At 42.1% G+C, this 12,949-nt stretch overlaps 1 protein-coding gene across 1 annotated transcript in view; it reads right to left on the minus strand.

Annotated features, from left to right (window-relative positions):
- Positions 1-12,949, minus strand: part of pde8b (phosphodiesterase 8B) — a 190,736-nt gene that overhangs the window by 52,319 nt on the left and 125,468 nt on the right. Inside the window, exons 6-8 of the mRNA XM_067982683.1 lie at positions 11,020-11,108; positions 8,716-8,794; positions 5,106-5,246 (exon numbers count right to left, since the gene is read on the minus strand). Of these exons, the coding sequence (XP_067838784.1) occupies positions 5,106-5,246; positions 8,716-8,794; positions 11,020-11,108 (309 nt within the window). The remainder of the gene's footprint in view (positions 1-5,105; positions 5,247-8,715; positions 8,795-11,019; positions 11,109-12,949) is intronic.

The raw sequence follows: 12,949 nt of genomic DNA on the forward strand, positions 1-12,949 counted from the left end.
TCGGGATCGGGGCCTGGGTTGGGAGTCGGGGCCTAAGTCGTGGATCAGGGCCTGGGTTGGGAGTTGGGGATTGGGGATCGGGGCCTGGGTCGCAGGTTGAGGATTGGGACCTAGGTTTCAGGTTGGGGAATGGGTCGGGGAACAGGGCCTGGGTCGCAGTTAGGGGATAGAGATCTGGGTCAGGGATCATGGGGGCCGGTGTTACAACGGGAGAGCATGGTGAGCCCCTGTAGAATTTATGGGCTTGGGTATTCGTGACACCATTAGTGCTCACAATAATGGATGCACAATATGAATAGGGACTGAAGAATTACTTATGACATGGACTCTAATCCTAAAAATATCAAATACATGAACATGTGGCACCTGCTGGGCTCTAAGCCAATTTGTTTTCTCTAGGCTGCTGCTGGTGATGACACTTATTAAATCAATTTTACTTTCTAAAACCCATTCACTGCTTTCTCAATTGGTAATGATAATGCCATTTTAAATCATATTTGGTGTACAATAATTTTTTTTCACTGGAAAAGTCCATCCCTTGCCTTGCTAAATATACAGGAAACAGGGATTGCACTGAGATTAGCACACGGATGGGACCATTGATTTACAATGTCAACCACAACAACAAATTACTTTTATAGAGTGCTTCTCACATGTTGGAAAATATCTTAGAATAATCAGAAAAAGTATACGGTGGATATCAAGTACGAGGAAGGGTAAAAGAGATGGAGAGGCGAGGTTAGGTACCAAAAGCATGGTTGAAGAGGATGGATATACGGAGACTTTGAAAACAGGGAGCGAGGTGGACAGGACTGGATAGAGAGGTCCAGAAGGTAAGAGTGTAGTGGATGAATGAGCTGCCAGCAATGTTGGGGCAGAGGAAATGAGGGTTCAGGAGTAGTTTGGCATTAGAGGAGTGGCAGGTGCATGCAGCGAAATAAAGCAGGAGGAAGTCACTAAAGTATGGTGGGGTGAGGCCATGGAGGGATTTGAAAAGAATTTGAAGAACTCTGAACTCAAGGTATGAGAAGCCAGTGGAGCTTGGAGAGAATCGGGGAGTGACTGGAGTGGGGCACTTAGTGTGGTTGAGGATGCTGGCCATGGCATTTTGGACTAGATTAAACTTGTGGAGGGTTGACGCAGGGACACCAGGGAGGAGGCACTGAAGAAGTCAAGCTTTGAGCTACTGAACATATGGACCATGGTTTTGGAACCAGAAAGGAGATGTGTGATGCAGGTAAGCGATACTGGAAGGCGGTTTTGGAAATCACACAGATGTGAGGGAGGAAGCTGAGCTGAGGTTGAACAGGATGCCAAGGTGCTGCACTTCCTGGCACAGCTTGAGATGGCAGCTGAGGAGGGGCCAAAGTCATGGTGGTGATAATGAGAGCCAATGAGGGTGGCCTTGGTCTTGCTGGAGGGCATTTGGCTTGTCCAGGTCTTCATATCAGACAACCTTTGGGTGAATGGAGAAGGCAGTGAGGTATAGATGGGTCGTGTGGGATTTGAGGAGGTGAGAGTTAGAGAGGGTGCTAGAGAGAAAGTTTTACAGTAATTTAAAGTTAAATTCCATTTTAATATGTGGTTCTGAGCTTTCGACCAATTGCATTCCGTGATTCTGTCCATTTTTCTGTGAAAAAGTTAAATCAGTGGCCTTGTTTCTAATTGTTAAGCAGCAAACGTTAATGAGCAATGAACAAAGAGAAATTCCTAAGCTATTGGAAAAATATAAGGATTTTCTTCCTATTGATTGACAATCACTGCATTCATTATAGCAAGAATTATTAAAAAAACAATAGTTAAAATGTGTATATATGAAGACAAACAGGTATGACCAGTTAATGTGCTTTTGGTTGAGGAAAGAATGTTGGCCAACATCTTCCTGCTCTTTTGCAAATAGTGTTTTGGGTTCTTAACGTACACCTAAACCACCAAAAGAATCATAGAATAGAATCATAGAATCTTACAGCACAGAAGGTGGCCATTCAGCCCATTGTGCTTGTGCTGGCTCTTTGAAAGAGCTGTCCAATTTAGTTCCACACCCCAGCTTTTTCCCTATAACCCTGCAAATTAGTCCTCCTCAAGTACATGTCCAACTGCGTTTTAAAAGTTCCCATGGAATCTGCTTCCACTACCCTTTCAGGTAGTGCGTTCCAGATCTCAACAACCCTCTGTGTGAAAGAATTTCTCCCCATTTCCCCTCTAGCTCTTTTGCCAATTATTTTAAATCTATGACCTCTGGTTACCAACCCACTTGCCAGAAGAAATAATTTCTCTCTACTTGGTGTATCAAAACCCCTCATAATTTTGAATATCTCTATCAGGTCTCTCCTTAAGGGCATATTCGCAGGATAAGGAGTCGGCCATTTAAGACTGAGATGAGGAAGAATTTCTTCACTCAGAGGGTTGTGAATCTTTGGAATTCACTACCCTTGAGGGCGGTGGATGCTGAGTCATTGAGTATATTCAAGGCTGAGATAGCTAGATTTTTGGACTCTAAGATAATCAAGGGATATGGTGACGGGCAGGAAAGTGGAATTGAGGTGGAAGATCAGCCATGATCTGATTGAATGGCGGAGCAGGCTCGAGGGGCCGTATGGCTTATTCTCCTATTATGCTCCTATTTCTTATGTTCTTAACCTTCTCTGCTCTAAGGAGAACAACCCCAGCTTCTCCAATCTCTCTACATAACTGAGTCCCTCATCCCTGGTATCATCCTGATAAACCTCCTCTGCACCCTCTCCAAGGCCTTGACATCCTTCCTAAAGTATGATGCCCAGAATTGTACACAATACTCTAGCTGAGGCCTAACCAGTGATTTGTAAAGGTTTAGCATGACTTCCTTGTTTTTGTAGTCAATGCCCCTATTTACAAAGCTAAGTATCCCATACACTTTCTTAACCGCCTTATCAACTTGACCTGCCACCTTCAAAGATTTGTGAGTATGCACTTCCAGATCCCTCTAATTTAAATAAAATGACTTTTGAAGAGGGTTTGAGCCCATATCATGTTCACTCAGAAGCAGGAGTGTTACCAGCTGAGTCAAGCTAATACTGTACATTGAAATTACATTTGAGCCCCACAGAAATTGAACAATCATTTTGGTACTTAGATTTATCCTTTTAATGTAATTTCAATCAATTTTCTTTCTCTTGAATGCAGTATATGCTGCTTTTATCTACTTTTTTCTAGAACTAGAGAGGAGATGAGGACAATTTTTTTTTACGCAGCAAGTTGTTATGATCCGGAATGCACTGCCTGAAAAGGACTGTACAGTATTAGCTTGACTCAGTTAGTAACACTCCTGCTTCTGAGTGAACATGATATGGGCTCAAACCCTCTTCAAAAGTCACTTTATTCAAATTAGATTTTCCATATTATTTATATTGCTTAATTTGAATTATTGGATAATTTAAACTTTTTTGTGCAAAAAAAATGACTGAATTATCTTTGTATTTTGTACATAATCTAGGCTGAGGGAGATCTTACCTGCCTTGCATCTGAATAATTTGATTGAGTTCTTTGATGAAGTAACAGAGAGGGTTGATGAATGTAGTGCAGTAGATGGATATATGGACATTCAAAAGAAATTTGATAAAGTACCACGCAATAGACATATTCGGAAAATAGAAACACGTAGGATTAAGTTTGGTAACTTGGGTATGTAATTGGCTAAGGGATAGGAGGCAGAGAGTAGTGGTGAATGGATGTTTTACTGACTGTAGAGAGTATGCAGTGGGGTCCCCCAGGGCTCGGTATTAGGACCATTGCTTTACTTGTTATATATAAATAACCTGGACTTGGGTATAGGGAGTACAATTTTGAAGTTTGCAGATGATACAAAACTTGGCAACGTAGTAACTAGTGAGGAGGATAGTAGCAGATTTCAGGAGGACATAGACAGACTGGTGAAATGGGCAGACAGGTGGCAGATGCAATTTAATGCGGATAAGTGTGAAGTAATGCACTTTGGGTGGAACAAGATGGAGAGGCAGCATAATGTAAATGGTGCTATGTTGAGGGTGTTGCAAGAGCAGAGGGATCCGGAAGTGCATTCTCATAAATCTTTGAAGGTGGCAGATTCAATAGCAACTTTCAAAAGGGAATTGGATACATACTTGAAAAGGAAAAATTTGCAGGGCTATGGGGAAAGAGCAGGGGAGTGGGACTAATTGGATAGCTCGATGGGCCGAATGGCCTCATTCTATGATTCTACCACTAACCCAATGGGTAGCTTCCAGTTTCAGCTGGAAAAATTGGTGGGAGAAACAGCAGAGGAATGCAGCTAACAACTCTAGATATGCTTCTACACTGAGAGCGATACAAGCAAACCGAAATCTAAAGTAATTAGAATGGCTGCCTTGTCAGTTGGCATGTGAACTAGCCAAACAGAGTGAGGCAGGGTGCAGCAAATCAGAAGCAGGAATGTAAGAAACATAAGACCACAGGAAATAGGTGCATGAGTGGCTCCTCGAGCCTGCTCCGCCATTCAATAAGATCATGGCTGATCTTCAACCTCAACTCCAATTTCCTGCCCGATCCCCATATCCCTTGATTCCCTTAGAGTCCAAAAATCTATCGATCTCAGTCTTGAATATACTCAAGGACTGAGCATCCACAGCCCTCTGGGTAGAGAATTCCAAATATTCACAAAATCTCTGAGTGAAGTAATTCCTCCTCTTCTCAGTCCTAAATGTCCGACCACTTATCCTGAGACTATGTCCCCCAGCTCATATTATGCTTAAAGAAGAAGATGGAGCAGACTGAACCAAGCGCTACTCCTTAGAAACCAGGAGCTATTCTTTGGTCTGCAGTCAATCTGCATGCTGAACACTGTAGTTCCCAGGAATAGGCGAGGAAAGCATGATAATAACTTAACAAGAAATAGCCAGCATAGAATTTGAAGGGGGAGATTCTCCTTGCCAAACTTTGTTGAGGTAAATTCAATTTTTTTCTGGCTCAATGCATATTGGGTTGAATTCCGCTCTTCCTCACAAACGTTACTAAATTTCTACCAGTACCTGTGTGACTATTTGAATGGTTCATATCACCAAGTTCAAAAGGTAAATATATCAAAGACTTGAAAAGTTATAAGGAATACTCACCTTTCCTTTCTTGATACATGTATTTATTGTATCAAGAAGATCCGCTTTATTTTTGTCACATTTTGGTAGTTCAGTAAGTTCTTTGCCAACCAGCTCCCCCTTATGATAACCCATCATATGTTCAAATGCTGGATTCACGTACTGCAAAGGAAATCAAGACTGAGGTTAACTTTCTGCTCAAACCTACCCTTACGCATTTTTGTTTGTGTTGAGAAAGGCAGTACCCAGAGGAACATGCCACTAGTCATATTATTTTCATTCATGGCGTGTCACTATCAAAGGCCATTTTCCCCAGTAAAATCATTAATATTGCAATTCTTTCATCAATAACTTAGCACAGCAAATTATGTAGGCCCTGAAAATCCACGTCTGTTCTGGCATATTCCCACTGAAACGTCAGCAGGTCTTTAGAACAGCCAAAAACTAGGCCAGGCGCTAGATATGCCAGGACCCGCCCTAGAGCCAAAAATATCTGGGATGGCCTATTGGGTGGAAACTTTGCCCACCCCCAACATGACCATCGATGTACGGGGGCAGGGCCAAGGGAGTCAAAATGTTGGAGTTCCTTACTCCCTAGGCTTTATTGGGCCCATGAGGTATGGTTGGTGCAATAAGACCAGAATTAATGGCTGCCCTGGGGTGGATGTATGGACCACCTGGAAGTCATGGCCTGGACCCCTGAAGCTTTGCCAAAATTTTTTTTTAAACTTTAAAAGTGACCCTCTTACAAGGGGGGAGGGGTGCAGGAGCAGCTAAGAGTTGTTTCCAGGTGAAATCGCCCACTTTCCCTGGCCAGTCCACCTCCTTTGGATTTTTCCAGCATTGCTGAAACAGCGGGCACCGCAAATGTGCCCCCAATGGGGCGGTACGCCCGCCAATGGTAGCTAAATGAAGGGACCTCCCATGATCCCATGAACTTTGGTGGGGTCAGCACCGCTGGTTTTGGCAGGTGCATCTTCTCACTTATGCTCCTGCTGCTCCTGACTCCATGAAGAAAGTAAAAAAAAAATTTTAAAACTTATCTTTTTTGGACTTCTTCTGGCCCTGATCCTCTTCCTCTCTGGCCTGGCGGGAAACTCACTGTGGCTTCCTGCTCAGGCCTCCGAGTTAAAATTGCAGTCAGGTCCCAATGACATCAGGACCTGACATGGATGTGTAAAAAAGGACCCCACCAGCTTTAGACGGGTGTCCTTGCTGCCCAAGTAGTCAGCTCCCCAGGGCTTCTGGGTGGGTAACCAATCTGGGTTGGTTACTTAAGGTGGGTTAAAATCGCCCCCACTGACTCATACTGGTATATGGTTCCATGGACGGTGGAGGCCCTCTGGTACCTTGCCCGACTAGCCAAACTTCACATGCTAGCTTGGACAGTGGTTCTTGGCTGGCTATTTTTCCACAAGGGTGGCATCACTGCTGTTGTGTCATCACAGCTGAAGCTGATCCTGTTTTTGCCTGATGTGTCCCTGCTAGCCATCAGGAGCAGGAACCTTCCCCAGCTCAGGAACAATGAGGCAAGTCCTAATGCCCCACTGCTGTCCATGGCTGAAATCAGCTAACTCACCACAGGCTGTGGATTGAACTTCTGTGTGGCTGAATACCACATCACATGGTGCATCTACTCACTGAGCCACTGGGGGTAGGGGAAGACTTAGGCCTCCCTTGCTGCGGACTCTTCCCCCACTCTTTCTGATTGCGAGGTTTTCCGCTGCTTCCCACCGACTTCCCGGCCGGCGGGATTTAAAAGAGGCCCAGGAGTTAAAATACTCCCTGGGCCTCATTCCTGGAGCGGTGGGTGAATTTCTAACTCACATTGCTGCCCACTCGCCCAAAACCAGCTCGTGGTTAAAATTGGGACCACAGTGTCTTCAGAGGGAGAGAGAAAAGGAGACAAAACTGTAATTTTTAAAAAAATGTGATAAGTAATTGTCAGATTCTAATCATTTTAATGTAGAATCAGTATGAAAATGTTACTATGGAAACATCTCATGGATCTTCTATTTTAATACATAAATCTAAGGACTGTGTTAGCTTCACAACTGGCTGGTATTTACCGATTGCTCCGAATCAAATGAAAAAGCAAATGCTGTTACATATAAACACTTAGAAATAGCAATAAAACGCAGACTTTGACTTGATTTTATTGTAGTCATGAACCTTAATTTGTAATCATGTTATAAGGACTGTTCCATGTGGTGCTCCCTGTGCTGCACCCAAACAGATGGAGGGTAAGATTGATCCTTATAAATATATATTCACATGTAGTCACTGGGAAAGCAAATACTAAAACCACACTGATTTGCAAATCTCCAAGTCCCTCGACATCTGTCACACAAGTAGTTGGTAAATCTTATACTGCATTATCCTGAGACTGGATGGCGTGTGATGATTGATAAGGCACGGTGAAGGAGAGCTGACGTATGGGAGATGTGAGACAAGAATGTTAATTTTTTTAAAAATGTCTTTCCTTAAGGTTTTTTTTTCAACTGAATTTTTAATCTCATGAAGCTGAGGGATATCAGTGTGGGGAAATGTCACCCTGTGTCACCATCAAGCAGTCTCAAGTGAAGTATAGCAAAGCTAGATGCAGAGTAAAGCTCCCCTTTTTCTGCTCCAACAATATGGCTGTACCCATCCTCAGAAGGGGGATCATTACAGCTTTAGTATGAACTTCTGTATATTGCATAATAGCAAAGTAGCTTTCTTCGTGGCCTTTCTTATGCAACTGCCACTTTAGTCCCAATTTTCTGACTTTTGGGATAGTTTTTTGTTGCTGGACCTCCAACTACTAGAGATTGGGTTGAGATTATCTACAGTGACCAAACTTAAGGCACTTACAGCCAGTAGAGGAGACTTTCATCCTATTAGTTTGGCTTGATTCAAATTCAGATCCTAGAGGTCCCAGGTTACAGTATTCTAAGTGACTGCACCACCCAGTCAGAGGTTGTACTGTTTCTGTCGGGTAAGCCATGGAAGACTGAATAAAAGCTTGTTATAACTAAATGCCATTGCCATGTAGCTTGGATACATGGCAATGATCTGATAGCAACAAAGAAGTCACAGCTACCAATGAAAGAAGTGAAACATATAACTCTTAATTCCAAAGATCTTTCTAAAGCAAACCTCTCACAAGATGAAAAAGGGTTAAGCTGAGTATGAAGGTGAGACACGTAACTGCCCTGACTACAGACACTGGAAACAGTAGCAGATCTCCTCTTACATTTCTATAATCAGTGATGACTTGTCATGAAAGTCTAAAAGGATTTCAAAACTCTTGTTGACTGCACCACCCAGATCAGAGCCCGAGATCTGCATATTTAAAGTAGGACCTTGTTGGAGCAGGTTAAAAATTGAAGCCTGCGGCAAGACAGCAGCACAACGGTGGGTAAGTCCCGGGGCTTCCATCAGGTGGGCAGGCCCGTTAGTTTCTGGGATTGGCCAGATGGACTGCAGACTCTTTTCTAGACCTTTGTTCCGATGAAGAACTGCATGAGCTTTGCGAGAAATAGATTCCAGAATAGAAGGATACAGATTTCACAAAATGTTAATGTGAAAGTAACTGGTATAAAATAATCATTTATACATGAGCTCTAACAAAATGGTGATGTTAGTTTACCTGAATAACATGGTCCTCACTTGTAATTTCTATGGCCTCCTGGCAGTGCTCTAGGGCTGTGAATATGGAGCTGCACGCCCTGGAAAAATGATCAGAGTAATGTAAATATTTGAGTAATACATGCATTTTTATTAGAAAAGCTCTATTTAAAATTCCAAAAAGTATTACATAGTATTTACAGCGCAGAAACAGGCCACTCGGCCCAACAGGTCTATGCCGGTGTTTATGCTCCATACGAAGAGTGCAGGCATAAAACTGCCTAGGTCCTATGCTCTGGAATTCCCTCCCTAAACCTCTCCGCCTCTCTACCCTCCTTTTAAATGGTCCTTAAAACCGGCTTCTTTGATCCTGTCCTAATACCTCCTTCCATGACTCAATGTCAAATTTTGTTTGATAAAGCTCCTGTGAAGCGGCTTGGGACGTTTAAAGGCGCTATATAAATGCAAGTTGTTGTTGTAGTATCTAGCAGCAAATAAGTTAAAACAGATTCAGATTCTTTACCTTAGTACATAGAATCATGCAATCAATAGTTCAGTAGGAGGCCATTCAGCTCTTCGCATCTGTGCTGGTGCTAGCTCTTCAACTAGAGCTGTCTACTTTAATCCCATTTTCCTGACCTTTCTCTGAGTCCTTTTATATTCTTCCTTTTCAAAATATTTGTCTAATTCCATTTAAAATGATATTATGGTCTCTACCTCAATACCCACTTGTGGTAAAGCGTTCCACATTCTAATAATTCTGTGTGAAAAATTCTTCAAACTTCCCCTTCGTTCTTCTACTGATAATCCTGAATCTATTCCCTCTTGTAATTGATTGGCCAACCAGCATTTACCCACTCAAAACCTTTCATTATTTTGAAAACCTCTATTAGATCCCTCCTTAACTTCTGTAGCAGTGAAAAATCACCAATTTTTGAGGGTTTCTTCATAATCAAAGCATCTTATTCCTGGCATCACTCTAGTGAATCTTCACTGTACTCTTTCCATGGCTTTAATATTCTTCCTGTTATATTCCAACTGTGACCTAATCAATATTTTGTACAAATTCAACACCACTTCCTTGCTTTTATATTTAATGCCCCTATGTATAAAACCCAGAATCCCATTTGCCTTATAGATGTTTAAACGATTTTTCCAGGATTTACAAGCTTCTTCCACCAAAGTTATTGCCGATGAACAGGCAAATCCCCCATAGAAATTCACCCCCTAAGTATTCTCTGTACCCTTAGATCCCGCTTTTCCTGTAAGAGTCTTACCATTAAGAGCACATGCTGCCACTAAACTTTTCCCCAAAATATACTATTTCACATTTCTCTGCATTGAACTACCTCTGCCACTTACTTGATAACTCCACTAATTTGTCTATGTTCTCCTGTATTCCTTCCTCATGGTTTGTCATGCCCTCAATTTGGTATTAGTAGACTTTGATATCATTTCTCTGTACCTATGGTCAAATTAATTGGGGTGTAGCAGTGTAGTGATTATGGTACTAGACTAGAACCCCAGAGGTTATGAGTTTCCATCCCAACATGGCAAGTTGTGACATTTAATGCAATAAAGCTAGTAATTTGTTTGCTGGCATCCAAAACATCACTGTGGAAGCTAGTACATTGTTGTGAAAAATCCAACTGGTTCGCTAATGTCTTTCAAGGAAGGAAAACTACCACCCTTACATTTAACTCCAGTCTGCACTATGTGGTTGATTCTTAATGTTCACATCCCAAAATTATTTCTGTAAATGGAAAACAAAAGATCCCTAGTGCACACCACTACCCACCAAGATAAAATAACACCTATTCTTTGCTTTCTGTGCTATCGCCATCTCTCTATCCATGCAGCTATGTTCCCTTTAATACCACGTGCCTTCATTTTTGTAACAGATCTCTTATGTGGCACTTTATGAAACTCCTTCTGAAATCCATCACATTCCCTTTAACTATACACTTTGATTTCTTCAAAACATTCAATTGAATTAGTCAAGGACAGCCTTCCCATTGCCAATCCAAGTTCACTGTTCCTGAATAGCTCATGTTTTTTATCCCTATAGTGGACTCTAGAAATTTACCCACAATCAAGATAAGATTAATTGGCCTATAATTTCCTGTCTGATCCTTTTCTCCTTTCTTGAATAGGGATGTAATATTTTCCACTGTCCAGTCCTTCAGCATAATTCTTGCTTCCAAAGATAGTCAGTATTCTAGGATACATATCATCTGGGTCCCATTAACTTTTTTAATGCTTTGTCCTGAATACTTACCTCCATGAATTGCATCTGTAAAATGCAGCTAATTAATAAAATACGTACCGCAGTTTGAATTGTGACTGCACCTCTCCATGCTCTAACTGAATCAGTTCATTGTAGCACGCAGTTATATTGGGGTTCTCTAAGTAACGCTGTGGGTAAGGAGAAAATAAGATTAAAAGCAGGTATTTAAAAATCTGAAATGGAATTTGTAAATGTTGGAAAGGCTCCGAAAACTGAAAGATAATTCAACCTCCTTCCATTGCTGATTGACCTATTGTGAATTTTCAGCATTTTTTTCAAAATCATAGAATCATAGAATGATACAGCTCAAAAAGAGGCCATTTGGCCCATCATGGCTGTGCCAGCTCTTTGAAAGAACTATCCTATTAGTCCCACTCCCCTGCCCTTTCCCTATTGACCTAATAAAAATAAAAATGTCATTCATTTTTACAAAACCGTTACAATTCTAAAACAAGGATGTCCAAAGTTGTACAGGATCTACATCCTTCTGGACTTTCTCAGCACGTACGTGCAAACTAACTTGGACTGAGCAATTTATTGACAGGTTGCTTCGTGGGTCTACTGAATAATTCTGAGTTTTGAGGCCTATTGATTGTTTAAACACTGATGAAGAATGACAAGTTCAAATTTATGTGGGCATCTGAGTGAATCCAGTAGCTGAATTTTCAAGATTATGATTTGACAAGATTTTCGTATGTGGTGTAGATCGGATGGGCGATGGGCTGGACGTTTGCTACACCCATCTGATGACATCGGTGGGAGGCCCAATCCATTTTGGTAGTCAGATCTTGTTTAAATTATATTGGTGAGCTACTAATCATGCTGCTTATTGGCAGCTTGCCATTTGGGAGAGCGGGAAAACTTATAATTTCTTAAAGCCGGCCTGCACCTTTTAAAGACGAGGTGGAGTTTTCATTGGTAGTGTGTGGAAAGTGCATTTCTGGAGCAGCAGGCACAGTGTCGATGGTGAGGGCACCCTGATTTATGGAGACTGTCATGGAGGTGCTTATTGAAGAAGTCCAGAAGTCCAAGGCCAGAAAGGAAGTCCTCTTTCCTTCACATGGCAGATTAATGCAAAATAAGTCAGTGGGTATGGAGAGAGTTGGCTCAGAAGGTCAATGGCAGTAGCATCATTCCCCGGATCTGGCTGCAATGCAGGAAAAAACTTAATGACTTTACCAGGACTGCAAAGGTAAGACTCCTCTTCACATCTCTCACTCTGAATACAGCCCTGCCACACCACACTATTCCCCCAGTACTACCAATCTTTCTATACCCTGCTACGCAATCCTATCCTCCAATCACAATGGGACACTTCACTACATCATCTTCTGCTTACACTCACTGGGGATCATTTTCAAATCCACCGCCTGGGTTATAACCTGAAGAAGCAGATTGCCTCTCTGTTGTAGAACCCACCTGATTTTCTTCCATTGACCATCTTTTCCAGGTTACTGCCCAGGTGGTGAAGTTGAAAAATACCTCCAGACACTCAACACCTGCTATGGCCCTCAGAATTGGCACAAACAACATTCTGCTTTCATTTTGTTTGGAGACAGATAAATGACACATTTCTGTTACGTTCTCTGATACTTCACACTGTATATTGCACTTTCTTACATCCAAAGACTTCCCTCTCTTGCACACACTTGCTGCCTCTTCCTCTCAGCATGTGCACTACGCTGAGCTGCCTCACACATCTTCACAACCCTTTTACAGGGCCAACACTAACCCGCTCCCATTCTTCTTGCAGGACAAGCTGGCACGCAACAGAAGGGAGACTGCAAGAACTGGAGGAGGTTAAGTCACATTGCAAATTCTCACTCTAATAAGGGGTCACCCGTTTAAGACAGAAATGAGGAGGAATTTCTTCTCCCAGAGGGTCGTGAATCTTTGGAATTCTTTACCCCAAAAAGCTGTGGAGGCTGAGTCATTGAATACCCTTCGAGGCTGAGTTATACAAATTTTT

This window comes from Heptranchias perlo, chromosome 4, assembly GCF_035084215.1.
Source record: "Heptranchias perlo isolate sHepPer1 chromosome 4, sHepPer1.hap1, whole genome shotgun sequence".
NCBI lineage: Eukaryota > Metazoa > Chordata > Chondrichthyes > Hexanchiformes > Hexanchidae > Heptranchias > Heptranchias perlo.